This window comes from Pseudoliparis swirei, chromosome 23 (genome assembly GCF_029220125.1).
Source record: "Pseudoliparis swirei isolate HS2019 ecotype Mariana Trench chromosome 23, NWPU_hadal_v1, whole genome shotgun sequence".
Taxonomy (NCBI): domain Eukaryota; kingdom Metazoa; phylum Chordata; class Actinopteri; order Perciformes; family Liparidae; genus Pseudoliparis; species Pseudoliparis swirei.
The window spans coordinates 19177896-19205130 of record NC_079410.1 but is presented as its reverse complement, the minus strand read 5'-3'; the positions used below and the strand labels follow the sequence as shown (position 1 = coordinate 19205130).

Genomic DNA, 27235 nt, shown 5'->3' with positions numbered 1-27235 from the left:
TTATATATTATATATATAAATAAATATATGTATATATATAAATTAGTACATATAAATATTTATATAAGTATATATATATAAATAAGTAAATATATAAATAAGTATATATAAGTATATATATAAATATATATAAATACATATATATATAAAATATATATATATAAATAAGTATATATAAATATTTATATCAGTATATATATAAATAAGTAAATATATATATATATAAATAAGTATATATAAATATACATAAATATATAAATATATAATATTATATTTGGAACTGTCCCATGCCCACTGAATTTACCTAAATAAAGACATTTCTACCATAAACAGGTGGATATATTTTCTCAAGAATGCAGGAAATTAATAGTTTGACCCTTAAAAATGCATACTGATTATGTATTTATGTTTCGGTACTGTAGCCATATTATTATGCTAAAATGTCTGTACGTTTACCAAAGTGACTTTTTGAATGCAAGATCTTTACAACGTGGTGCTTTTGTAAACGTTGTGTCAACGTTATGTTGTTTGATAGTGCTGCCCCCAAGTGGCAAACTGTGGTACTGCAGGATTAACAACACTTGTATCTGCAGAATAACTCTGCTATAGTAAAAATGAGGAAGAAAGTTGTACTTGAGGAAGATGAACACGTGTTATGAACCTCATGAAGGGGTCGTTATTGATATGTAAAGCATGATTTATTCATCATTAATACAGCCAATCAGATAACACGGTTCAGGAGATCGCTTCATTAGAGAAGTGTATCCCTTCTGAAAAAGGAAAACATAAGTACTGGTGCTCAGTGGTGAAGCATCATGCATGAATACTCTTTAGCAGGTGCCAGCTGCTCACCCGAACATCTCAATAATACGATGGCGTGCCGAACACAGTGGCGTGACTCTAAGGTGCGTGACACATTAAACACGAGGTTATGCCTCATTTAGTTTTCTCTGTTTTTCTTCTCGCCACCTCGGTGGCCACCGATCCCACGGCGGCTCCTATCATGCCTCCGAACGGGCCTCCCACGAACAGGCCGACCAGCGCTCCCAGCAGGGCCTCCCTCCGCAGGACCCGGGGCAGCCACCTCGTCCAGCCGGTCAGCTTCTCCCACAAGCCCTGGAGGAGGGAGGGAGCGGGGAGGGGAGGTGATGGAGGAGGGAAGATACTCTCCACGTCCACGTCCAAGTCGCCCACGCTCCTCTCCGCCTCATCCCGGACCGCGGCCATCTCTTCCTCCGTGACATCTCCCTCCAGTTGAGGGTCCACGTGGTCCCCTCCTCTCCTCCGCCTCACCATCTCCACCTGCCTCTCTCGCACCCGTTCCTCCGCCTCCTGGTACAGAGGGCAGCTGCAGGGTTGCGCCTGCTCCACCTTCTCCATCAACTCCTTCACGGCCTTCCCCTCCTCCTCCTCCTCCCCGCGGGTCTCCAGGGTGTGGTAGCGCCCGCCGCACCTCTCCACCAGCTCCAGGAGGTCTTTGCGCCACGTGGCGAGGTAACCCGACAGCTGCTCGTCCTCCTCCAGCTCCTCGGTGTGCGTGAAGAGCACGATGGCGTGAGCGGCGACCGCCGAGGGGCCGAACAGCTTCTCCAGGACGTCCAGCTCGTTGGCCTCTCCGTCGGCCGGCTGGTTCACGGGCACGCGCAGCAGGAAGACGTGAGGACCCGGGCTGGACAAGGCGAGGAAGGAGGAGACGTGTCGTCTCCTTTCCTCGGGGTCGCAGCCTGTGCCCAACCAGACCGGACTGGAGACGACCACCACCTGACACAAGCACACACAAACTGATGCAGCGCATTGATGCTACACACAAATTATTATTACACTATTTCACTGAAACAAAACCAATAAGCAGGACTTAAAGATTATATTTACAGTAAGTTAAGGGAGAAGTCATATTTAGGAGGATAAGTTGATGAAAAGCAGGACAGAAGATATCTGCATCTAGATTTGTGCACAGGTATATATTAATATATTCATATATATATATATATTTATATATATATCAATATTTATATTTTGTAATTATATATTAACAAATGTACTATGATGTATTATTGTATTATGAAGACCACCAGTAACCACATGGTCTCGCCAAATCAACCTGCACTGGCATCTTAAGGTTATAATGTATTTACTGGTTATGATCTGCACACAAATACATCAACGTCTAATAATAACATTGATATTAAACAATTATACGGCAGTAAATATGCAGAAATCAGGAAGAAGAGGCTGTGTTTACACTCAGAGGGGTCATTGCTGGAGAAAAGCGTGAAACTAATGAGTCACCAGAATCTCCAAACTTACCCCCCCCCCCACACACACACACACACACACACCACCACCACCACCACTCTCCCCTCCCCCCACACACACACACACACACCACCACCACCACTCTCCCCTCCCCGCGGCGTGACGCTCTGCCTACCCGTCTGCCTGCAGCCTCTCCCCGGTGCTTGCTGCACTCCTCCGCCGCCCGGCCCGGTGGCGGCTCGGCCAGGCCCAGGATGGAGCTGACGACGGACCGCCTCCCGTCCGCCGCGCGGCCCAACACCGCCAGCCGCAGCTCGGCTGCTCACCGCGGAGCAAGAAGGGCGGAGACACACCGTGCAGGAACAACATCAATAACAACAACACCACCACCACGACAGACTACTGTAGTATGAATGTGTGTACTGTGTGGACATGTGTGTACATGTGGCCCAGAGTCTACACAACTTTGCCAAAAGTGCATTTAGTGACAACACGACGACTTGAACTCTCCATCAGCTGTTCTGAACGATGTAGCTGCATGACGCGGCAGCGCCCTTCGCCAACTGTCTCGTGCGTCGGTCTCCACCCTCACGAACACCGTAAACACAAACACCGTAAACACCGAACCGGAACCGGCTCTCACACGCACGCGCCTACCTGTCTCCGCCGCATGTGTGGACATTTCTTTTTCCCGTTCGCGGCCGTGTTGCGGGTTTGAATCCCGGGACGGTCGCACTTCCTCGTTCCTGCGCTGGGCTCGACTCGCACTGCGCCGCGAGGGGAGCGCAGCTGCTGGAGCGGGGCGTCTCAAACCCGGGCCCGCGGACCTGCACGAGGTCCGATAGTTTGTGTTTTTTTTCCTTTTTCTTTTTTGCATTTAATCCCCAAACCTATAAAAAGTATTAATGTATTGTTCCTGCCATGGTTTAATACAAATAGACAAGCGTCATATTTATATTTATTCAATTAACTAATTAACTTGTCTACATGCTAGCAGCTGTTAACCGTAGTTGGGCACAGCTTTACAAGTAATGTTTACTATAATAATTTAGCATAATATTTGAAAATTAACCCGAGAACAGCTGGGCCCGATGGGAATGTCATAATTATATTCATCTTTGTTTTATCTTGAGAACATCTGGATGGAATATATTATAAACATATTCCATCCAGATGTTCTCAAGATAAAACAAAGATGTCAACCTCGTGACTTGACTACCATATAGGTATTATTTATAGGTATTTACCATATAGGATTTGGCATTTCGTGCAAATCTATCCCGAAGGTTGCTGGAATATTTCAACCTGGTTCTGAAGTTGCATGTCGAATAAAAAATGAACAAAGAAGCAGAAGCTGAATTTGGAAACTGTTTTTAATGTTGACATTTTGTCTGACAGTGATTTGTTTTGACAGCTCCCGATTAAAACACAGCTGTACCTGAAAAGTCGGTGGTTGGTTTTTTTCTCATAATTTTTTCGACAAGAGTCAAAATCTAAACGCCGAGCGCACATTCAAATATAAAATGTATAAAAACAGCAAGGCATGACAGCTCCGGTTACAGCGAGGTAAAAAGAACAAAAACAGAGCCGCTGTCAATATATATTATAAATGACTTACATGTCCACGGTTCAAAAACAAAATCAAACATAGGAGATGGAACACTCGACAGCTAAACATACACACACACACACACATACACATACACACACACACTTACAGTAGAGTAACAATAAAACTAAGCTGACATGCCACGGAAGATCAAAGGTGTTCAGTAAAATGTTTCATTTTAAAAATATAACAATTAGAAAAAAAATTAAGAGAACATGGTTGTTGTTTTTAAAAATACACTTTTAAAAACGTTGACGCTAGAAAATATCCACGTGTCCCCGATGCCGAGCGAGTGGCTTAAATTAAAGTCCAAAAGTCCGAGCGGTCCCTCCGGTTCGGGGCCGCTTCCTGATGCCAAGCGCCTCCCGTGTGGTCACCGGCCTCACAGCCCGGGCATGATGTAGGCGATGTTGTCCAACGTATTCGACTGACGGAGAGAGAGAGAAAGAAAGAGCGAGAGAGAAAGAGAGAGAGAGAGCGTTGTTAGGACAGACGCCATAAAGATGCACACGATGTTTGTCAAACTAGTGATGTCATTCTCAAACGTCGTGGTCATCGTTCACAGACGCTAAATACTTTACCAGGGAAATTCGCGGACATCCGTTTAACTGAGGTATCTGCGCGGTGAGGCAGGTCAGCGGGCCCAGCGCACACAGGATGGAGTCCAGCAGGACGGACAGACTCCCGGACACCGCCACCATCCCCTGGCACAAAGAAAAGCCGTGAGTCACGTGACCCACTCGCTCCACTGCGCACCGAGAGTCTCCAGAGGAAACCGACAGCTGGAGCTCTGGTGATATCACGGCGTGCATATTGACCCACGGCGCTTGTTGGCCGTTTAGTTGTGGCTCCTAAATTTCTACTCGCGTAAAATAAAACATACGGTGAGGAAACTTCTGTCCACATTCACAAAATGTTTCAGCAGCGTTTTCACCACTCAAATAAAATATTCTTCGCCCAATATTATGCTGTGTTTTAACTTCTTCCCACAACATAGACTCCGATCTACCTTCAAAATAAAGCTTTCTATTAATCTAATAGTTTAAAAAGGTACATCCACTGTATTTACACTACACACATACACACACTTTGCATTTTGCACACTGTCTATATTTAATATTTTTATATTTAATTTAATTTTAGTCATTAGTATTGTATTGTGTATGCATATATGTTGTCTATATACATATATATTGTATTTACTTTGTATACTTCTTGTATACATCTATATCTTTCACTTGTATACATCTATATCTTTCATATTTTATTTTTTATTCTCGTGTGTTTAGTTTATTGGCACTGCTACGACAAATTTCCCCTTGGGGATTAATAAAGTATTTATCGATCTATCTATTTACCTCTGTTTCCTGCAGCCGGTGGCCAATCAGGGACAGGGACTCCCCCAGGAGCTGCAGGTGAGCGGCTGCATCGATGGGGTCAACATCTGGGACGCGTGCCGGGGATAGTGATATAGCTCCAGCTGCTCGGTTCGGTGACACCATCCCCGTTGCCGCTCCGACAGCTTTTAATTAAACCGAACGCACGCACACACAAGTTATGAAAGCTGAGAGTGAAATGATGAAACGTTGGAGTTAAAGCCCGAAGATACCTTTTCCTTTGCCCTCGGTGACGCTCTTGTGTTTGACGGTGGTGGCCTCGGCTTTGTTCTGCTTGTGCTGCAGGTACTGAGCCTTCTGCCTCCACACCTGCAGCGGACAGACGGAGACGGCTCAGGGCACCAGAGCGACATTCAAGAGTATTTTATGATCTCTGTTATACAATGACGACCAAAACGTACCAATTTGTCTTTCTCCGGCATCGCCTTCCACACCTCCGCCAACCTTTTGCTCAGTTCGCCAAAAACTGCAGATCAGACACATCGTTCAAAATGTGTATTTCAGTAATATTTGAAAGGCCGATATTCCAATCGGAGCCGTAACTTATACTGTGTGTCATGACATCACTCACCTAGTCCTGGCTGCTCTGCGTTTATGTTGACCCGGTACTCCTTACAAAACACCTGATACGCTGTTGTGTTCTTCTTCTTGGGCTAAAAAAGAAAGAAACAAACGGATGATTAACAAAACATTTTTAAAAAGTTAAAGCGTAGAGTTTTGGTGTATTTGTGTCAGTTTGCTCAGCCGCTAGCTCGCTTACCTTCTCCTTTTCCTTCTCGTGCTTTTCCCGATCCTTCTCCTCCTTCTTCTTCTTCTTCTCCGTCACTCCATCGTTGCCTTGGTGGTGGTGCGGGGGGACCGGCGTGCCCATGGCGTACATTGGGCCGACGGCGCTGTGTGTGACCGTGGGGTGGGAGTGGCCGTGGCCCCTCGATGACTCTGAAGAACGACGTGTATCAATGAAGCGACCACAAAGTGAGAAGTGACTCTTTGTGCGTTGCACAATACGAAAACTCACCTCCGAATCCTTTACTGTGCTTTTTGTCCTTCCCACTTTTTTCCTTGTCTCGGTCCTTCTCTTTGTCCTTCTTCTTCTTGCTTTTTTTGCTCTTCTTCTTCTTCTTCGACATGTGTGTGTACGAATCGTCGATAACCAGTTCACCCGCCTCCAGCTCAGCCCCAGATGACGAGCTGTCGTTTCCCATGCCCCCTCCATAATGACCTGTAGAACAGAGGGGAAAACACATCAATGCATATTAATAAACAACACAAAATATGTCATGGGGTAAAAAAAAAAAAAGGTGGTATGTTACAGTAGGACTCCGGGTGCAACAATAACATCTACATCAGCAATATCACCGGCAATCCCAGTCGACATGACTGTTACATTCAATTCAGTTTATTTCTTTAGCCCATTTTCACAAATTACAAATTTGTCTCGGAGTGCTTTACAGTCTGTACACATAGACATCCCTGTCCCAAAACCTCACATCGGATCAGGAAAAACTCCCAAATAACCCTTCAGGGGGAAAAAAGGGAAGAAACCTTCAGGAGAGCAACAGAGGAGGATCCCTCTCCAGGATGGACAGGTGTAACTAGTGGTATTTTGGATAGACTTTTGATGATTTTCATCACCTTATGAAACATAAGTATTATCCATTTCCCTCCCAACCCTACACCCCCTTCAAAAAAGATAAGCATGGGTCTATGTGGGCGTCTAGGGTTTAATGCTGGAATTATAGCTGAGATGAACGTACACAGAGACGGGTTCATGGGTAAGAGAAACCCACAAGTAAACATGTCGTTACTACACCTGTGTGCATGATTGAAAGCTTACTATAAAAAAGAGAACACAGCTTGCATCCCTGGAACCTATTTGAGGGTTTTCTTACCTTCCACCTCCACCTCTTTCCCCACGACAGGCAGCGGGTCTCGACTCTGCTGCTGCACTTTTTTCTTGGGCGCCTTCGAGTGCTGCGTCCGGTCTCTGTCCTTCTCCTTCTTTCCGCCTCCTTTGGACGAGTGGGGCGTCAACGGGAAGCTCTCGCCTTCCTCTTTCTCCGGCGACATGATGAGCTTCATCTTCAGACCGTCGGCCTCGCGCAGCGTCAGCGGTTCCTCCTTGGGCGCTCCGCCGTGGAACAGCGACGACTTGGAGGAGGACGAGGAGGAGTGCTTCTTGGTGGACGACGATGAGGAGGAGGCGGGCCGGGAGTGAGCGAAAGAGTGGCTCCCTTTGCTTCCGCCGCCACCGCTGATGCCCTCGCGCTTGCGGTCCTTGGAGGAGTGCGAGGAGAAGGGTGGGTAGGAGGGTTTCTTGTGTAAGTGCGGGCTGGGGTCCGAACCTGTAGCCAGAGGGGAGGTGATGGCCTGCAGGAGGCCCATTGCCGTGTCTGTCGGGTGGGAGGAAGAGTGGGACGAGGGAGTCGGGGAGCGGTCGGCAGACTTGTGCTTTTTCTTGTGGGACGGCGGACCCGAACCGTCGTGGTCTGACACGGACACGATAAAGGAAAAGGAGAAGAAAAAGTCAATACAGTTGCAGTCTTTTTTTTGTGGTGAAGATAAAAGGTTATTACAATATAGCAACCTCTCACCTCTGTAATAGTAGTCATCACTATGCTTCTTCTTCTTTTTGTGTGAGTCCCCTCCGAGCGCAAACAGTTCTGAATCCTGATTTGTGAATGACACAATTAGCTTTAATAGATGAATTGGTTCAGAAGATAAAACATGTGCCACAACGCCATAACTACTGGCATGTCTTAAAAGCTTCTTGTGATATTAAACCTTGTAGTCACTATAATATTGACAGATAACCTACCTTGGGTCGCTTTTTAGAAGATTTTCGGACCTGAGCGGCAATCTCCTCTTCCTCCCTCAAGAGATCCTTGTACGACCTCCTCTTCTCTCTCTGGCTGCGACCAGCTACAAGCCCTCTGTCTCCTTCCATCCCTGCATCTAGAATAAATAAACCAACTCTTAAAATCCTAACCGTAAAAAGTCAAGATGTAATAAAAAATAAAAATTTAAAGTTGAATATATAACACAGATCTTTCTCTCTTGTGCTAACTAGGTACTCAAATGGAGCAACAGGTACGTTTCACTCATCACTGCGTTTCAAAATGTTGCACAGGTTCTCTGAGTCTGTACAGGGGGAGCAAATTAAAACGTATGCAGTGGACATGCAGACATTACCTACGCCACCTTTATTCTTGATCTCCTCAAAAGCCATGGCTCCTGCTCCTGTCAACACGTGTATTCGTCACAGGTGACCTGTAAAGTGAAGATCAAATGAAAGTTAAGGATAAAACGAGTCCCGAGCAGTTTAAAGACACGCAATACTCACACTTGGCCGTTTATAACTACATATCTCGCATATTGCAACATCAACAACAGGGAATCACACTCTTATAGATAATGCGGTCGCTGGGTCCGGCTGACACGCAGAGCTGAACATAACGCGACTCCAAAGTGTGGAAGTGCTCCGCGAATGGCTGCTTATTGAAGGAAAAGACAAGTTACGCCGTGTTACGACACCGCCGCTGTGGTCTGTCACCTGCGAAATAGTGCAACTAACGACGGCTAAACAAACTCCCGCCTACTTTCATAAAGATACACAAACACACCCCCTCTCCAGTCACTTTGAGTGCTTAGCTTCCCGACATTTTCCCACACTCTGAACGGGTCTCGCTGAGCGCGGCCTCCGCTCGCCGGTGAAGGCGACCGAGGAAAGCCCGAGGCTTCCAGCGACCGTTAGGCCGCGGTCGACGCGAGTGCAGAGAATAATGTGGATAAACATGCATTAAACTCTGCTCGGGTCTGAATCTCCTCCGGGCGACAGCTTGTGATGTTTACACACGCCACAAGGAGTAATAATAATGTATTTATTAAATGTTACTACCTCTATGGATCTCCAATTTACGCGGGTCCGGTCGCCATTTTTTTATTATCGGCGAAGCAACAATACGTGTCGACGTAGAGGCGGGGCTTAGGGAACGCAGCCAATCAACGAAGAGGAAAATAAGCCATATTAACAATGCACTCGCTAAAGCCGTTTCCCATCCTACTGTCCTCTCTTATCTTTTTACACACATTATCCTATTATTACAACTTAATGCGCAATTATGAAATGTGTTGATATTGAAAAAAAGTATTACAATACAGCACGGAAACCCAGATAGAACATCTATTATCGGGATGTATAAAAGACAATATTTGACAAGTGTAGCCAAACATTGATTTATTGAAATCACATATATTCCATTTCCAACAAATATCAAATATCTTTTTTACAGTACAGTTCACATACAAACATAACATGCGATACATGAGAAAAAGGCAACGAGATACAAAGAAGCTGTCAATAAGAACAAAAATACAACAGTGAAAACTGTTTAATCATTTAATTAGAAATGTGTCTCACAATTATAGTAGAATTTAGCTAATAATGGCAGGCAAAAAGAGAACAGGTCAGCACATAGACACAGCTGTGACTCCTGTGTTTTTCTCTCACACACGCACTCAAACAAACGATAGAGAGGTCCTTCTGCACTTCTGGGTTGGCTTCTGTTCCACTAGTTTCCTGTTCTCAATGTATATATCCCTAAGGGGTTTTTGTTTTATGAAAAGCTAACATGTGATAATCTTTCCGTCTATAAATAAATATCCACTGCACTACTGGGCATTAAAATGTGAGCATATTTTCATTCCAACCCAGATAAGAAAATTTGTTCAGCCTTATCGTCTTAGTCACAGGAAGACTTTCAGAACCTCATTAGAGCTGTAAATGCTAACACAATAATGATAGGGTTATCCTGCTTAAAATGACAGGGTGTTCAAATGTCACTGGCCTGTAAAGCGATGCTGTAAATAAATATTTAGTTTGGAATATGGACAGAAGCCCCAAGAGCTGCGGTTCAGTGTGGTTTAGAAGGTGCTTGCATCAGAGGCTTCAGCTCTCTCGAAACTGTTTCTTCTACCTATCCCCCAAGTTATGTTTCTGTAGACTGAGTGATGTAAAACTGGCCAATAAATCAGTCACCACATCCACCTATATTTAAAAAAAAAGGAAAAATACATTAACCCATGTAAGAGTTCAGGTGAAATCTAAGTAAATCCATAATATTAAATACATTCAAATGTAAAAAAACAACAACCATAAAGCTTGGTTTTTAAGCATGCACATGTGATTTATTCAATACGTATGTCAGTCTCACCTGCTCTTTGGTGCGCGTGTGCTGCAGCTGTGTAGAAATGTGCTCCAGTCGCTCTTTAGCTTCACTCTGGCCCATTAAGTTCAGGTATTCCCTCAGCATTTGAATGATCTACAAGGGAAAGTCAAAACGTTAAAAAACAGCACTTTGATTGATCTAAAATTGAAGCACTCAGATGCTGAACCAATCAGAATCAATCCAAAGCTTCAGGCTGGGCAAATGAATGCATTCTCTACCTGTGTGACTTCCCCTCTCAGGGTTTCTAAGCTGCGTGAATCTCCCTCCTGCAGAATATTGAGCTTGGAGCGCGCTAGATGCAGAGGGGTCCTGCCTGCGCGGTCCAGGGCATCCACACGGGCTCCTTCACAATAAGAGCGCACACATCTCTCAGTTACACATGCATTTCTTTATACATAGAAATATACTCCTTCAGGACAACAAACCCCTTGAATATAAAGTTTAAACCAATTACAAATACAAATTGTCAAAGTGAGCAAGGTGTACACAAAGTGGGCTCACCTCCTCTCAGCAATGTGGTGATTACAGGCACGTGGTTGGTACAGGCCGCTGCAGGAACACAGGTGGGGAAAAAACATCTTACAGTGTTGAAAAAGCAGTTGTTGCATGCCTAAAAAGTGGTTGTTCTCTTACCCAGATGGAGGGGGGTGTTTCCCAGGCTGTCTCGCTGGTTGGGGTCAGCGCCGTGGCTCAACAACAGTTGCACTACAGACATTAAAAAAAGAGAAGGCCATTTGGGGAAAAGGACTCTTTAACTGATGGAAATGTACATTACGCAAGACGTTAATCCCCAACCTACCGATGCTCTCATTGCCATTGCAGGAAGAGAAATGGAGGGCCGTCCTTCCTTTGTCATCTGCTGCACACGGGTCTGTGTCATCTTGCAGGAGCTTTCGAACTGGAAGATAAACAACACACTACTGTGATCACCTTACGCCCCTTGGGGGCATTCGACTGCACCGTCCTCGCTGTTCGTACCCGTGTCGATGTCGTTGCTGTTCGCTGCTTCCCTCAATCTTTTCGCAGCTGCAGGAGAGACGACATTCAAAATGACAAGACTGTAAATATTACTTTATGAGCGGGTGGCATGACATAAGAGCCACGAACAGATGCGCTATTCACTGGCTTTCCACCGTCAAGAGAATGAAGGTAGATACGCGTCTTTATTACTCAAACCCCAAAAATATGTTTTGAGATCAAATTTCTCGTTTGCTGCAAATCAAAAACCTTTGCCCTCAAAATAAAAACCTTTGCTCCACCGTTAAGAGTATGAAGGTAGATGTGTGTCTTTATTACACAAATAACAACAACAATGTTTTGAGAGCAAAGACTTTTGATCTGCAGCAACAAATTCCAGTTACTTATAAACGAGAAATTGGCTTTTATTTGCGTAATAAAGACACAAGAGCGGCGCTTTCATCAGCCAGCGGCAACTGTTTACACCGAGGACGGATGTTATTTACCTGGGATGTTGGTCACCATAACGTATCTTAATATCTTATTCTGGTAGTCACTGGAGAACTGTATGACCTTTAGCATCACCCTCACACACACACTTGTTAGTGTGTGTGTGTGTGTGTGTGTGTGTGTGTGTAGCTAAACAAACTGAGGTAACCCTTACCGTAAATATCTTTGCCCAGAGGGTTCCGGACCACCCGGTGTTGCCGCCTGGCCCGCCGCCCCGCCACCTTCCCCATCTTGCTCGCCACGCCACCGGCGCCCAGCTCGGCTCGCCCGGGCTCCCACAACAAGTGCAGGTACCGGAGCTCTTTGTCGTCCCGCTGCCCGACTCGACCCAACACCACTTTGCCCTCTCCGGTCCCGCTGATCCCGAAGCCGACGGCGGCGGCTCCCCCGGGGTCCGCCCTCTCCGGGTTAACGTTGCCCACCTCCTCGTCCCGGGTCACATCCTTGGGTCCGGGCTCCACCATGTACTCCCCCTCGGAGCTGGAGCGGTCGTTATCCGAGGCCGTTGCAACAATTGGACTCCACCCGTCCATACTTTATCGTGACATGTGGATGCCGTGTTTATGCTGCGTTCCTCACTACTGCTGCCAGAGCGACGCGGAAAGGAAGCCGGATAACTTTGAATATGGCTTCCGCACCGTCAGTGACGCCATTGCGCGGCACGTCAACTCAGAACCTCCCGCGGGCTTCCCGTCCTCGGTACGTTGACGTGTTTTAATAGTAGAAGACTCTCTTCCTTTACGACACCAAAATGTCCCCTATTTCATATTTCTATTATCGCGAAGGCAGTAACAGGCACACCCATTGTAGAGTCAACGGACACACTGCAGGACGCCCAATCAGATCGCGCGTTGTTGATGAGCTCCTGTCCAATAGAATCGACGCAAACGGGCAGCCAATCAAACAGTCCCTGTGCTGGGCCAATGATAGCTTCGCGCATGCGCACAATGAAAAGATAAGGCCACTTAACATATATTTGTAGAACCCCTTTAATGTGTTTTATCAGGTAAAACCCATGTAAATGCATAACTTGGGAAAAAAACCTCCACCTTTATAACTTAATATTATTTAGATAAGATAAGTATAAGATATTAAACTGACATAGTATATAATGTCTATATATATTGTTAGGATTTAAAATAAGGAACATTCAAGTGACATGGTGCAAGTCCAGTGATCAGCAATTTCCAACCTGAGAGTCGGGTCCACAAGAAGTCACATGATGATGGAGGATAATTACCAACTACTAGTTCCTGAATAATGGCACTTCTTTTGATACTTAAACAATACCAAAATAAACATAATAGGACATTAACTCTTTGGTTGATTTTGTCAAGACAAATTTAAAACTGACAAGAGTTTGTGAATTGCTTTATCTAAAAAGGGTCAAATGCGCAAAACGTTAGGAGCCACTGATCTTTGTGATGGTACTCTGTCAAGATATTTTGTCTAATGGAGAAAAATACTTTTTGTTTCCATTTATTATTATTATGTTGGGGGTGTAGCTTTAGAGGCAAGTCTAAAAACACCTTTACAGCCCTGCTTGCCATTTTCATTGGACAAGACCAGGCAGCATTTGGCTGGATAAAACATTAAACAAATCTCTCACAGCCCTGCCTTTAACACGCCTGGGCTAAACAATCAGAAGTCCACTTTCAGTCCTGAAGACATGGAGGCCCCAGCATGAGCCAGGTAGTATGCGGGATCCACCCCTGGCGCTTCCCACTCAGTCGGCATCGGTCCGACGTCCTGATCGTCCACCAGCGGGCCGTTGCGAGGGACGCCCTGCTGCTTCAAGTACCCTTGTTGACAAAACAGCGGCGGCTTGCGGTGGGTGAGCGATAAGCGGAAGCATGATTCTGAAAGATGTGAGAAAACAAAGGAATGAGTTAACGACTAACCGTGATGATCAAATCGATATTTTAAAAAATAGAGGAAGTCGTGTGCGATTCATATTGTCAAATGGTATTTGACAATATGACAGCTTTACCGGCATAGAAGGCCCTGAGGTCAGTCTGGGTACAGTGCTCCAGGAAGCGCCGCAGTGGCTGGATATGAGAGACGGGAGTCTTCCATTCTGTGAGGAAGTCCTCAACCACATGGTGAATCAACTTGGGCCTTGGTAAAGGCCAGCCGGCGGGACGGCGCTCCATTTCTTCCACTGGGGGTAAACAAAAAGTCATTCCTCAGCTTGTTCTATCAACACTTAAAGTAATTCTACTCAAACTAAATAAAACTTTTAGTGGCACAGCTCTTCTACTCACCAGTGGGGAGTTTGTCATAGTAGTACAAAACAGGGTGCAGAAAGTTGGATTTCCACGCTTGGGTCCAGTCCGTGTTCGCCCTGCCTTTAGCTAAATAGTCTATTTTCTTCTTCCCGTACTGCAAGACAAGAACTATCATTCCGTGGTGGGAGACCTCGTGGCCCGAGAGAGAGGAGAACTGAGGCAAGGCCTGGAGCGTGAACTCTTCCAGGTATTCACAGTGAGAGCTGAGAGTCAGAGAAGAAAGAGGCATAACAGGACAAGCATGAAAAAAAGTAAATATATATATATATATATATATATATATAAATAACTTGTTATTTGGAGTAAAACAGCATATATATATTTTTTTTATATATATATATATATATATACTTAAGATAAAGTAGGTCTAAATATATATCTAAAATATAAATCTAATATCTTTATATCCAATATAAAACACTTGAAAAATAAAAGTTAATACTGAGGAATGGTGTAAAGCAGATTTATCGTTTCAAGACTTGCATGCTTGCATACACACACATATACAGGACTGTCTCAGAAAATTAGAATATTGTGATAAAGTTCTTTATTTTCTGTAATGCAATTAAAAAAACAAAAATGTCATGCATTCTGGATTCATTACAAATCAACTGAAATATTGCAAGCCTTTTATTCTTTTAATATTGCTGATTATGGCTTACAGCTTAAGAAAACTCTAAAATCCTATCTCATAAAATTTTAATATTTCCTCAGACCAAGTAAAAAAAAGATTTATAACAGCTGAGTGTTTGTCAAGGCTCAGGAAACCCTTGCAGGTGTTTCGAGTTAATTAGACAATTCAAGTGATTTGTTTAATACCCTACTAGTATACTTTTTCATGATATTCTAATATTTAGAGATAGGATATTTGAGTTTTCTTAAGCTGTAAGCCATAATCAGCAATAAATCAGAATAAAAGGCTTGCAATATTTCAGTTGATTTGTAATGAATCCAGAATGCATGACATTTTTGTTTTTTTAATTGCATTACAGAAAATAAAGAACTTCATCACAATATTCTAATTTTCTGAGACAGTCCTGTATATATATATATATTTACAAGTAAGTAAGTCAATATATATATATATATATATAAATAGATAACTGGTTATTGCAAGTCAAACAGCAACTATTACACTTAAGATAAATTATGCCTAAATATATATATATAATATAAATTTAATATCTATACATCCAATAAAAAACACTTAGAAATAAAAGTTAATACTGAGCAATGGTGTAAAGAAGATTCATGTGTTTTTAAGACTGGCATATATACAAAAGGTGGTCGTTCGATACCACTGGTGACATCTCAATAACACACGCTTACCCCCGAAGAAGGATGACGTCCCCGAGCACCTCAAACATTTGGTACGGCCCAGAAGCCTCGTTGATGCGCTTCATGATCCAGGACTGCACCTGCGTCAGCGGCATTTTTGACGAATGCCACGGATTGCTATGGTAACGCTGTTCAAGTACACGATGTACAGAACGCACTGTGAAGAAAAAATAAATAAAAAGTACACACTGTTATTAAAAGGGGCACTTTCTAATTAACCGTTTTTGGAATGCCTGGGAATATCGCCGCAGACAACCCAGTTCAAAGTATTTAATTTGTTCCCTTATTGCACTATTGTCCAAATTGTCTGCATGCCAAACTGCGACCCATGCAGTCGAGTGCTCACGGCCCACATCCGAGTACCGTCGCCGGACCACAGAGACAAACCGAGATGGGAAAGCACTTTCACCTGTGTATCGGAAACCGTGGATGAAGCCGCCGGCAGATACGCGGTAGTCTCTGGAGTGAGCGGCGGTCCCCAGCACAAACAAGTTGGGCGTGTTCTCCCCTTCGTACCACGCTGTCAGCCTCGGCAGCCTCCCCTTGGCATTGTCACTGGCCGTCGGGCAGGCGGAGCTGCGGAGATTGACGAAGTCATGAATAGAAACCACAGAAATTTTTTACAAAATTGTCGTGACTGGAACTCACTACAAAACACACTCAAACTAACAGCTCTCACCTCTCTCAACATGTTAAAAAAAGAAGCTGCAACAAGATTAGTTGACTGCTGTACTTGCTGACCAACCCTCACTTCTCTCCTCCTCTTCCATTTTTACAAAGAACATCCAGTAATTCGCCTTTTTTTAGGCTCGGCTACAGAGTGGGTGGAGCGGGGGTGTAGTTCAGGAAACGGTGTATAATTGGCCTCAGATGGTGGCTTGTTAACAATCAGCCACCGGCGGAGGCCAATCTGTATGTGTGTGTGCGTCTGTGCCCATAAAAGGGCAAGTAGGGACTGAGGAACGAGAGAGTGGGGAGCAGAGGCACAGTCTGCAAACACAATAAAAGATATTACCAAATATCCTTCCTTGGTGCTTGGGGAAGAAACCTACCGGTAACGGCCACGAACCTCTTAGACTACCTATTTTGTTTTTAGCCATTTTTCTCATGTGTGTGTCATATTGTATTGTATATGTGCCGTGTGTGTCACTTGTGTGGACAGTGCTTCTGCCTCTTGGCCAGGTCATCATTGTGAATGAGAATTGGTTCTCAATTGATTTCACCTGGTTGACTAAAAGAGCGTGGCAGTCGTGGCCATGCAGTCCATTACTCAACACACAGATGTTGGACGCCGCACGTTAACCCCACCGTGTCTGTACCTGTCAAATATGCTGAAGTTGAATTTGAATCCGAGGCACGAGATCACGCGGTCATATGGCTTTCGCATAGCGAAGTTGTCGATGTGATACGCCGGCGTTGCTTTTCCCGTCACGGCGGAGCCGTTCTTCTCGTCCTGGTGCAAGTGCGGTAGAGTCAAGTACAGCTTCTCCTTGGTGCCCAATCGACTCCCGCCTTGCTCCTTGAGCTGAGAGATGGCTATTTTATCCAGCGGTATCTCTGCCACTCCGTCCATGGACTTCAGCTGATACGTGTCAAGAAGCTCATTGTTCACAGCTCTGGAACAAACAATGGGTCACATGACATAAATAGTGCTGCTTGTTGACATGAAAAGGATCAAGCAGGGCAACACAAACAGGGGTATTAGCGGGGAAGGACATTTACATATCTTTTAGGGGGCAATTATTGCCCCCAGTGACTGAAATCCAGGAGCATTTAAAAATAAATTGGGAGCACTTTTTGAAACTTGTGAAATAACATTTAACCTTTGTTCAAAAATAATAAAAATACTTATTACAGTATATTACAGGATATGAGCAATTGTCATTTGGCAATAATAAGACTTTTAGGCAGTCGTCTTCAAAGTGTTTTCTTAGGTTTTAACAAAAAAAAACCTGAAAACATAAATCAGACAATACATTTTTTAAATAACTATTAACAATTTGAATTATGGGGCATTTTTGGCCCCTCTCTTTGTGATATCAGGGGCACAATTATATTTCTTAGGGGCAGTTTTGCCCTTTGCCCTTGTGTATTTCCGACACTGGGTACTTCTGACAAAGAGCATCCAATATTTATGTACTTATTGCATTTAAAAACACTGAAAATGGTAAACAAAAAAAAACTAAAACATATTTTCAGAGAGCGAAAATAACCAAATCTTTAGCGCTACCTGACATCTCCGACATAATGCGTTTGCCAGGCCAGTCGAACCGGGTTGGAGCTGAGGATGTGCACCAGGTGAGCCCTTCTGGAGATGCTCTGGGCGGTTTCAAAAGCAGAGTTGCCCTTGCCCAGAATGAGCACGGCCTGGTCCTTGTAGTCCTCGGGGTCGGTGGAGATGGAGTCGTAGCCCTCGACCAGCTCGGAACCGGGGAACTCGGCCTTCTGAGGCTCCCACAGACCAGAGGCCACCAGGAGGATGCTGGAGGGGGGAGAGAGAGGGTCAGAGGTACAATGCACTTCACAGATACGCACAACCAGTCGGGCCTCCACCTCGGGTGCAGAACTACCTGCAATTGTAGTCCGACTGGTGCTGGTCGGTCAGGACGTAGCTCCTGCCCTCGGGTGTCTGCACTGCCTGGATCCTCCCGATGTCCACGCCGTACCGGACCTTCAGCCCGAGCTCCTTCTCAAAGATCGACAGATACACCGGAAAGGTGTCGGCGGACGGGAAGAAGTCCCGGCTCACTCGTTTCAACAGGAGGTCGCTTCTGTCGCTCAGCAGCGAGTTCCAGTCGTGGCGCATGTTGAACTCTCGGTTCTGGGTTCCCGTGTAGATCTTGTTGATGCTGATGAGCGTCCTGTGCCGGGGGTACCTTGAAGACAGAAAGGGCCCAGTGTCAACAATGTGATGGGGGCAGGTCGGATCGTAAAACAACGTGGAAACACGAGAGCGCCCTACTTGTTGAAGAAGCTGCCCGGCCCCGAGTTCCTCTCCAGGATGACGTAGTCTCGTTTGGCCTTGGAGAGGAAATAGCCCATCTGCAGCCCCGAGGGCCCGGCGCCCAGCACGCAGTACTGGTGGCTGCGGGGGCCGGTGTGCTGGTGGCTGTCGGAAAGGCATCCCAAGCAGCCAATCAGGACGAGGGCAAGGACCAAACAAGGAAGTGTCGAATCCATAACCTGTTGGACGTGGGGAAATGTGGTAGACGTGAGAGAGGACAGGGTCGTGACCCCGTTGACTATCGCGAAAAGAAGGTCACTATGGTTGCTTGAAGACTAGTTTAGCGCACAGTAAACAGGAGATTCACATTTTCCAACAGAAACCAAAATATATGTTCCCTGTTCCAAAGAAAAGGAAGAAATCAAAACATTCGTTGTCACACATTGTGCTCAGCCAGTCGAGCTAGAATTAAAGCGCCCGTGATGAAACTCAATTTGAAAGGAGAAGGAGGAGGCGGAGCTTTCCAGAGTAACAGTAAACAGTGTCATCTATTGCATCTGTCCATCCTAGGAGAGGGATCCTCCTCTGTTGCTCTCCAGTTTTTTTTCCTTTTTCCCCTGAAGGGTTATTTGGGAGTTTTCCCTGGTCGATGTGTTTTTTGGGGGGGATGTCTATGTGTACAGATTGTAAAGCACTCCGAGACAAATTTGTAATTTGTGAAATTGGGCTATACAAATAAACTGAATTGAATTGAATTGTCATCAACACTGGGGTTTTTACTCTGGTTCTAGTTTTACTGACTGACAGAGTCAATTCACATTAACACTGAATATTTTTACACAAACATGTTTAACCAACACTGGGGGCTATTTACTCTGAAAGAGTCAATATACTTTGACACTGGAGAATTTAATGTGTAGAATCTCAACGCTGATTGGCTTTCACAACTCGGTGTCCGGCGAATTTAAGCCAATTTACAAACAACTTTCTATGAATAAATAAAACATTTTACGATTTAAATTAGGAACTGACAGATGCGTCCAAATGGGATACAGACCACAATTTAATTTCACCCGCTCCTTCATTCGCACACCTTTTCTTTTGTGTGCCTTCTTTCTCTCACTTTCTGGTGTCTCGTCTACATATCTGCTCAAGATCGCTGACAATATTTGTCCGATGGCACCTGGTTTACAACCTTCCCAAACTTCCATCGTCTTTTGACTCATTTTGCAGTTTTATTTTGTCACACGTATCCTGTAGAGCAGTGGCGGCTGGTGACATTTTTTTTGGGGGGGGCGCAGTTGGGCGACGTGGTTTAAATATCACTCAACAATGAGAAGAAGAGAGGTTTTGAGTAGAATATTGTAAAAAACAAAGCTTTATTTCAAGAACACAGCGTGCTCAACACTGTCCAACAACAACTATCAACACACTGTAACTTTGACATGAGAGGTTCAGAGCAGCTTTAAGGAACATTGGGTTGGGTTTCAGAGGTTTGCAAAATAAAAGAGTTTCACCCTCACATGAAAGAGGTTCAGAGCAGATGTAACTGATGTGGAACGGGCATGGAAGAAGTCGGCTCAGATGGTGGATTTTCCCAGCACTTATTTATTCTGCAGAAGACAACAGAACACACACATTTGCCTTCCGATTTGTCTCTGCACTTCCACTTCCCTCAGCAATAAAAAACATTGTCCATGGAAGACAGGACCACATTAAATCTAAATAATAACAATTCTCATCAAAAACCATGACATGTAACATACAAGGGGAAAACAGAGACCCCTAATGGACAAAATAAATAACTACATGAGCTAGAACAGGGGTGGGCAAACTTTTTGACCTGCGGGCCACATTCGGTTCTAAAATGTGACAGAGGGGCCGGGCCAGGAGCATTTGGACACGCAATGTAATTTATTAAACCTGGAGATTGCATCTGTTTTTTATACATTTCAATTTAAGGTGCAAAGTTAAAGTAATCAACATTTACTGGAAAGAGATCAATGGAATCACTTTCAACATTCAAAACAAATTATAACCCAACGAAATACTCAAGCTCAATAATTTATAATGGTTTTAAACCCCACAAAATAATGGACGGATTGTCCTGAGAGATAGACTGTATTAAATATCCTGCCTGCAGCAGAAACTAGAAAGGGGTCTTTAAAGTGAGGGCGATGTGCGGCGTCATCTAGTCAGCATGTGTATGAGCCCGTCACAAACAGACTGACTCGATAAAATATGACCCTAAAGCTCACAATTGAAGTTCGATTTTTAAAAATTATTCATATCTCTTCTGAAAACACATCTTTACTCATGTGGATGAACTGTTTTGGTGTTTGAAATTGGTTTACCAAAGGTCATAGGTTCACAAAAGCAGTGAAATATCTGAATACAATGCTAGATACATGTAATGGCACCTGTCCATCCTGGAGAGGGATCCTCCTCTGTTGTTCCTGATCCGATGTGAGGTCAAAGGTCAGGGATGTCTATATGCACAGATTGTAAAGCACTCCGAGACAAATTTGTAATTTGTGAAATTGGGCTCTACAAATAAACTGAATTGAATAAATGAGGAAAACCAAATTTTGTATTAACGTTTTTTTAGTAAAAATGATGTGGTCTGTCACACATTCACCAAAATGATAAAGATGGGACTGAGAAATGACTTCATATTGCAGATAGTTTCATGGGGTGTGTGCAAATAAAAAATGACCATTACATTTATTTATTTTTGAAATATGTATTGTACATAAAAAAATTCTACATTATATACATGTTGTGAAATAGAAAACAGAACACAACTATTGACTATTTACAATATGGCTTCACTATAATAACATCATGTCATTGTGTCACGAGACCTCTCTGCTGGCCGGGCAGGTGGAGCTGCAGGCTGCGCTGCAGGTTGAGCTGCAGGCTGCGCTGTAGGCGCTGGTGAATCCTCTCTGTAAAATACAAGACTAGTCATCACCGCGCACAAGTTACGGACACCGGGACGGACACCGTGACACGTAACGTGTAGTAAAGACTCTTACCCGGTCCAAGTGGCTCTCTTCTGGCTGCGTGTTCCTCCTCGTGGCTCTACAGCTGCTCCAGGCTCCGCGCTGCTCGCCAAAATCACTGCGGCTGTTTCTAAATGAGCCTCACCTGTGTGGTGGGCGGGTCCCTTGTGATTTACTGAGTGTTCATTGGTTGTTGTTTTTTCGCAAAATGTTGACAGACAAACGGATTGACAAATCATGGTGAAGGGTTTCGTGTGACGAGTACTTTCCGCGCCAACGCACACCGGAAGTAAACAGTCGCGATTTGGACAAGTTCGGCGGGCCGGATTAAAAAGCCTAACGGGCCAGATGTGGCCCGCGGGCCGTAGTTTGCCCATGTCTGAGCTAGAAAGTGGCTCAATGAAACCACCACCAAACGTATATTTTGACAGTCTAAATGACACGACAGCTGGACGCCGGGATCGTATTAACATTCCATTACTGTATGTAACATAAACGGTTAATTTTTATTGAAGAATATAGCCAAAATAGTGCAAAATCGTTTTTCACTCAATTCACCCTCGGCAATATAAAACCATTGTGACGGAAAGACGGACTCAGGAGCAGGAAGTGCAACAGATGGAAAGCAATTTCCGCAGGAAACAGATTTTTAAAAATAACGCTAAATAAAAATAGTTCATTAAAATAAAATTCACAAACACTCAATAATATCGTTGAACAACAAACAAAAATAAAATACAATACATTGAAAACAAGAAATGACAGAGTGCATTTCTAACTGTTTGACAGAGTAGACCCACTATATGTAAAGAAAAGTAGCCTCCTCTCTTTAAAGTGGTCAAACTTCTCAATAACTCTGGTTAAAGTCAATCATGTCTGTAACCAGCCTGTTTCCATTATTCTGGAGGGAATGTGTCTGTTTTTCAGAACTTCTTCGTTGTGTTTTCGATGCCAGTTCGGTCTGCAAACAGGGTTAGCTTCATGCTGTTAGCGAGTTAGCTCCATGCTCTTAGCTAGATAACTGCGGCAAGATTCGTGCTTTACACTTGTCTGAAGCTCTTTAGATCCCTCACCCCGTTGTAGTCCAGAGAGTTTCCGTCCCAGGACTTTGGAAAACAGACAGGGGAAACAAAAAACGAATTACTCATGGAGCATTCAGCTAACCAGCTCCGGTTAGCATATAGGCTTGAGGAGAATCTCCGGGTGTACGTCCTCCCGCGCTCAGCGCTTTGCTGCAGAATTTTTAAATCCGGATGTTCGGGTCCCAACTCTTTCAGCCTCTTCTTGTCAATATCTGACCGTCGATTGAAAGGTGTTTGGTGTAGAGATACCAGAGTTTTCAGTCGCCGACGCCATACTAACATAAAGCTTCTGCTAGCTATGTTGCTCGCGTACCTCCGTGGAGCTCTGGGCAGCAGGGTTGCCAGGTCTGTGTGACACAACCAGCCCAAAAACCAGCCCAATATCAGAACTCAAAATATGCCCGTGCCAAACCATATACACTGCTTTTAAAGTCCAACAGCATTGCTATCATTGCCAAATGTATTGTAATATCTACAAAGTAACAACATATGTTTAGTATGCCAGCATTAAAAGCAGTTTTCCCTCAAGTTATTTCACCTAGGTCCTAAAATGGCCTTGTGTAATTAGATACAGTATATTATCATAAATAAAATGTGTACGTGCTGATCTGGAGTCAGTTTGGTAGGATTTGGGTATGAATAAATTATTTCATTTAAAATATGGATTTTTATTTAAAGATATTCATGTAATTTGCATGCAAAATAGGTCTACCCGAACCAAGGACAAAAAATTCAACCCGCGCAACACTTCAAAAGTGGCCCGATTCCGCAGGAAAACCGCGGACCTGGCAACACTGCTCTATGGGCTGAGGGAACATACGGGTCTCTGATCTGCCGAATAATCCAATCGCGTGCGCACATTTGTGCGCCCCAAGATTCCCGGTTTCATCCGCCAATGTGAAGCCGGTCATTGCCAAAACGACTGAAATGTTGTATCGATGCCGTACACACACGTTAGACCAGCGCCTCGGAAAAGGGGAGGGGCTTCTCTCCGTGATAATGGCGATATATTATATTTTTTCACATTAACTTAAGTGGTTGTTGACAGGGGCTTACGGTCTCCCACACACATTGAGCGCGTCAACACGGTATATTTACTATTTAAATGATTTGGCATATAATGTTTTTTGACAGGATTTTTTTTTTCTTCTTCTTTTTTTTTTTTCATCTCCAAATTTTAAGAGGGGCGGCGCCCTAGCGCCCCCTATGGACGAACTGCCACTGCAGTAGAGTCCTGTAGATGTAAAACCCGAGCTTGTGAACCTGATTGAGAAACTTCTACTTCAAATGAGTTTTGTAGCGCTCAGTCACTTTAGGCTCGACATCAGTTCACACATTCGTTTTAGACCACCTTTACTCTCTATTCACTCCAATGCCCACACACACACACACACACACTGTTCGGCCAAACCTATCGCCGTGGAATTGTCCGATCATTTTCATGTTCTGATACGCACAGAGAGTTTGTTTTGATATGCCTGAATACAGTGGAAGCCACCCCCTTTTATGAAAAATAACTTTCTTATTTCCTAATAAGCACACAGGGACAGTGTCTTCGGTAATCCTCCCTAACTGACCGCTCATGAGGTTCTGCTCAGTGATTTCAGGGCCAGAGTATCTACGTTCCTCACGGATTTCAACCTGGATGACTAAGAAGGGAATTCTAAACCCCTCATTCTAACTACACCCTATCCTATTCCCTAACTATGGGCACTTATGTCCTTACCCTAATATGTACAAATGTGCTTTCAACTTTACCAGTGACCAAAATGTTGTTATTTTTTTAACAATTCTAAGATCAAAAGATGAATTTCAACAATGACAACTATATTTTTAAGAGGTTTATAATATCAGACGTTCTATTCTCTCCAACAAAAGGTTGTCTGCTCACCTATTTCTTGAAAGTGGGTCCCCAGTTGTCAGAGTGGAACCACCGCCAGCCGTTTCGGTCGGGGCACGGAACAACATCTGGTCAACCAATCACGTCCAAGGGTCACCAATTAGAAGCGTAATCAAGGATTGGAAGCCCGGCGGCGTATGACAACGGTCAAACAACTTCGAAGTTTAAGTTGATTTAATCTTCTGGTCACAGGCAAAGTATCGGCAACGAGATTGCAAGAGCAGGTGAGAAGTATACACGCACAGGTTGAAGAGGAAAACTGATAAAAATAGAGAAAAACAGTCCTTTTCTACACAAGGATAACGTCATCTGACTTCAATCAGAATCCGCAATCTAATTTGGACTTGGCTGGAATGAGGGAGGACAAGCATCTCCTCCCTGGCCTTGACAAACAAAAACGCACAACGTGTCCGATCTTCAAAGATGATTTCAAAAATCAAACAATTCTGTGTGCCTGTTATTTTTTCTGGGCCTCTTACTACAACCTGAACTCTCTGTCTCTTAGATAACCCTTGATACATCACCTGGTCAACCCAAAACTTAACTCAGTTTTTTGTTTTTGTAATCATGAGCTTCCTGCAGGTCAAAGGCCGATGAGAACAGGTATAAGAATAAAGAAGATAAGAACACGTACAAATATAATCTATAACAGTAGTCAAAGTGGACGGGTAGCAGTGGGGTAACGCGGTGAGGAGACCCCCTCCAACCACCACCACCACCACCGGTGTTACGGTTTAACAGGCCACCGTGTTAACTGGCGACTTTTCAGCCGAACGCGTCCGTTGTTGCCGTAGTTACGGTAGAGAACACTTATAGCTGTCCTCGCGAATGCCGCTCGGTTTAACTTTGTAACGGTGTCAAAGCCTCTCGTATACATAATAATATCTACGACACAAATTAAACAATGCGGCATTCCCGAGGTTAGCTGCCTGTTCTCTTCTGTCTGTAACTACGGCAACGCGTTCGGTTCAAAGTCGCCAGTTAACACGGTCGCTTCTTTAACCGTAACACCGACTCTCCGCGGACTCTGCCGCCGACGTTATGTCACTCTCCCTGGGACGCGAGGCGACGTGAGCTCGGCTAACTTTCTCCCCGTACCAGAACGTCACGTTACCTGAACTTTCAGTGATTTCAGTCGGTCCCTCGCGCGCAGCGTCTGCGGTTTCGCACCGGTCGTACCTGTAGAGACGGCTACATGTTTACTAGTTTGCATGTTTACTAGTTTTCATTGCGCGATATTCGTGCGTGCGTCCGTCCTTGCGTGCGTGTGTGCGCTCCCCCCAAAAAAAATCCACGAGCCCACAACCCGCTTTTCCCCCTGAGGACAACCACCCTCCCAATGGAGGGCTGCCTGCCGCTCGAGGGGCGTGATTAGAGGACATAGAACCGAGTAGAATGTGTGCCCCATTAGGTAAAGTCTGTGCTCCGCCTGTGCTCCGCCTGTGCCCCCCCCCCCCCTCGATAATAAGTGGTGTCTGCCATGTTTGATTTTCTTCCTACACGCACACAAATCATGAAATAAATAAACTTGCTACATGAGAATATTTGAATGAGTGTAACTCCATCTCCTCCTCGACAGTAGAAGAGCCCATGAAGGTTAAAACATGTCGAAATCATCTGAATGAGGTCATAGGAGACATTTTCCTGGCCCTGGAATGTGCTTTTAGTCGAAAGTAAACAACTTTAGACGCCTGTCATTTTCTAACATTACAGTCTTCATGTTCATGTGACCTTGTGTATTTACTCTTATTCCGTCTGTATATTTAATATTGCTGTTGTATTTTTCTTCCTTTTTTTATTTTATTTGTATTACTGCTCACTACTGTGCACCTTCTGCTGTAATCCTGCAATTTCCCCACTGAGGGACTAATAATACATAAATAATAAAGGATTATCTTATTTTATCTTCATCTATGAAGAAAATAAGTCACGGATATAAAATTCCCCCAAAGGGCCTTTTGTATATTGACCATCGGCAGCCATGTTTCTTACTTTGAGGCCATCGCTGCAGGTTTTTTGATTCATATCCATTTCTATTTTTACTAACTCTCGGCTCCTGATGCTCACCGTCCCAAATGCCAGAACGGAAATGTGAACTCTGCACCCTCATCCTGGAACATGTTGCAGAATATTTGAAACCTCAAAGAACTGATACATACCACTTACTGCTTATAAATATAAAATGAAAGAAATGGAGGCAGGTTCCCAAAAATGTCAATGTTTTCTTAAATTAAATCTGCTATGTCACCGTCTCTTTTAGTTTCGAAGTCATCCTCGAAAAAAAGATTTTGAATCTCATTGGGTTTCACCTGGTTGAATAAAGGTTTAAAAAGAAAATTAGAAGAAAAACAATCCATCTGCATTTCAGATAAGATGAATTTAGAAGTTGACACTGATTTGTTGGTGAAAGGCCTCCATGAAGGCGTCTCGTGGTGCATTGCTCCCTCGATCACCATCGGGGAGAAGAACGCCGGAGTCTGGACGGTCCCTCAGTCCAACTGCTTCTGGGTTCCTGAGAGCTTCGCAGCGGGCTTTTGGCTCCAAGACTCGGACCACATGCTTCTCTAGGTACACAACGTCATGTTTGTCGTCAGTCCCATCATTAAGCACTTCCTCGGGCATGTTTCTAACACTTCAATCAGGCAAATAGGTTCATTGTTTTGACAGTTAATCCGCAAATATTTGACTTTAGTGGTTTAAATATTCAGATATTTCATGGAA

At 44.2% G+C, this 27235-nt stretch overlaps 4 protein-coding genes across 8 annotated transcripts; all 4 read right to left on the bottom strand.

Annotated features, from left to right (window-relative positions):
- Positions 1–676: 676 nt before the first annotated feature.
- On the bottom strand, positions 677–3026 carry si:dkeyp-69e1.8 (uncharacterized protein LOC100001340 homolog). Its single transcript, XM_056407394.1, has 3 exons — positions 2914–3026; positions 2432–2574; positions 677–1761 (listed from the first exon to the last, which is right to left on the bottom strand). Exons 1-3 carry the CDS (start codon positions 2936–2938, stop codon positions 937–939), a joined length of 993 nt encoding a protein of 330 aa, XP_056263369.1. The 5' UTR covers positions 2939–3026; the 3' UTR covers positions 677–936.
- Positions 3027–3611: 585 nt separating this feature from the next.
- Positions 3612–9227, bottom strand: hmgxb4a (HMG box domain containing 4a). 3 transcript variants are annotated; one of them, XM_056407032.1, is made up of 13 exons: positions 9161–9227; positions 8455–8532; positions 8081–8217; positions 7857–7932; positions 7155–7751; positions 6281–6484; positions 6023–6201; positions 5834–5915; positions 5664–5728; positions 5475–5571; positions 5224–5387; positions 4447–4569; positions 3612–4292 (listed from the first exon to the last, which is right to left on the bottom strand). In XM_056407032.1, the coding sequence occupies exons 2-13, from the start codon at positions 8489–8491 to the stop codon at positions 4248–4250; spliced, it is 1806 nt and encodes a 601-aa protein (XP_056263007.1). In that variant the 5' UTR covers positions 8492–8532; positions 9161–9227; the 3' UTR covers positions 3612–4247. The 3 variants fall into 3 exon arrangements, with proteins under 3 accessions (XP_056263007.1, XP_056263009.1, XP_056263008.1); XM_056407034.1 differs by having other exon boundaries at positions 8081–8211; XM_056407033.1 differs by lacking the exon at positions 9161–9227 and adding an exon at positions 8606–8897.
- Positions 9228–9482: 255 nt separating this feature from the next.
- On the bottom strand, positions 9483–12728 carry ankrd54 (ankyrin repeat domain 54). Its single transcript, XM_056407209.1, has 8 exons — positions 12112–12728; positions 11469–11516; positions 11290–11388; positions 11124–11195; positions 10992–11039; positions 10709–10833; positions 10476–10583; positions 9483–10309 (listed from the first exon to the last, which is right to left on the bottom strand). The coding sequence occupies exons 1-8, from the start codon at positions 12488–12490 to the stop codon at positions 10235–10237; spliced, it is 954 nt and encodes a 317-aa protein (XP_056263184.1). The 5' UTR covers positions 12491–12728; the 3' UTR covers positions 9483–10234.
- Positions 12729–12928: 200 nt separating this feature from the next.
- foxred2 (FAD-dependent oxidoreductase domain containing 2) lies at positions 12929–25843 on the bottom strand. 3 transcript variants are annotated; one of them, XM_056407751.1, is made up of 11 exons: positions 25629–25718; positions 20051–20140; positions 18546–18766; positions 18154–18459; positions 17814–18065; positions 16903–17199; positions 15993–16159; positions 15575–15740; positions 14222–14448; positions 13948–14118; positions 12929–13816 (listed from the first exon to the last, which is right to left on the bottom strand). In XM_056407751.1, the coding sequence occupies exons 3-11, from the start codon at positions 18761–18763 to the stop codon at positions 13599–13601; spliced, it is 2022 nt and encodes a 673-aa protein (XP_056263726.1). In that variant the 5' UTR covers positions 18764–18766; positions 20051–20140; positions 25629–25718; the 3' UTR covers positions 12929–13598. The 3 variants fall into 3 exon arrangements, with proteins under 3 accessions (XP_056263726.1, XP_056263727.1, XP_056263725.1); XM_056407752.1 differs by lacking the exon at positions 25629–25718 and adding an exon at positions 22606–22623; XM_056407750.1 differs by lacking the exon at positions 20051–20140 and having other exon boundaries at positions 25629–25843.
- Between the last annotated feature and the right edge of the window lie 1392 nt (positions 25844–27235).

Excerpts from the sequence above, each read along its gene's own strand:
- si:dkeyp-69e1.8 (XM_056407394.1), bottom strand. The coding sequence starts at position 2,938 with ATGTCCACACATGCGGCGGAGACAG. Across the intron at positions 2,575-2,913 it reads CACACATGCGGCGGAGACAG|CCGAGCTGCGGCTGGCGGTG; the intron begins GTAGGCGCGTGC and ends CGCGGTGAGCAG. Across the intron at positions 1,762-2,431 it reads GAGAGGCTGCAGGCAGACGG|GTGGTGGTCGTCTCCAGTCC; the intron begins GTAGGCAGAGCG and ends TGCTTGTGTCAG.
- hmgxb4a (XM_056407032.1), bottom strand. The coding sequence starts at position 8,491 with ATGGCTTTTGAGGAGATCAAGAATAAAGGTGGCGTAG. Across the intron at positions 8,218-8,454 it reads CAAGAATAAAGGTGGCGTAG|ATGCAGGGATGGAAGGAGAC; the intron begins GTAATGTCTGCA and ends TATTTATTCTAG. Across the intron at positions 7,752-7,856 it reads TGATGACTACTATTACAGAG|ACCACGACGGTTCGGGTCCG; the intron begins GTGAGAGGTTGC and ends TGTCCGTGTCAG.
- ankrd54 (XM_056407209.1), bottom strand. The coding sequence starts at position 12,490 with ATGGACGGGTGGAGTCCAATTGTTGCAACGGCCTCGGATAACGACCGC. Across the intron at positions 10,834-10,991 it reads CACCACATTGCTGAGAGGAG|GAGCCCGTGTGGATGCCCTG; the intron begins GTGAGCCCACTT and ends CTTATTGTGAAG. Across the intron at positions 10,310-10,475 it reads ACACGCGCACCAAAGAGCAG|GTGGATGTGGTGACTGATTT; the intron begins GTGAGACTGACA and ends TTTTAAATATAG.
- foxred2 (XM_056407750.1), bottom strand. The coding sequence starts at position 25,727 with ATGCAAACTAGTAAACATGTAGCCGTCTCTACAGGTACGACCGGTGCG. Across the intron at positions 18,767-25,628 it reads TGAAATCACTGAAAGTTCAG|GTTATGGATTCGACACTTCC; the intron begins GTAACGTGACGT and ends CACGTCCAACAG. Across the intron at positions 18,460-18,545 it reads CCGGGCAGCTTCTTCAACAA|GTACCCCCGGCACAGGACGC; the intron begins GTAGGGCGCTCT and ends TCTGTCTTCAAG.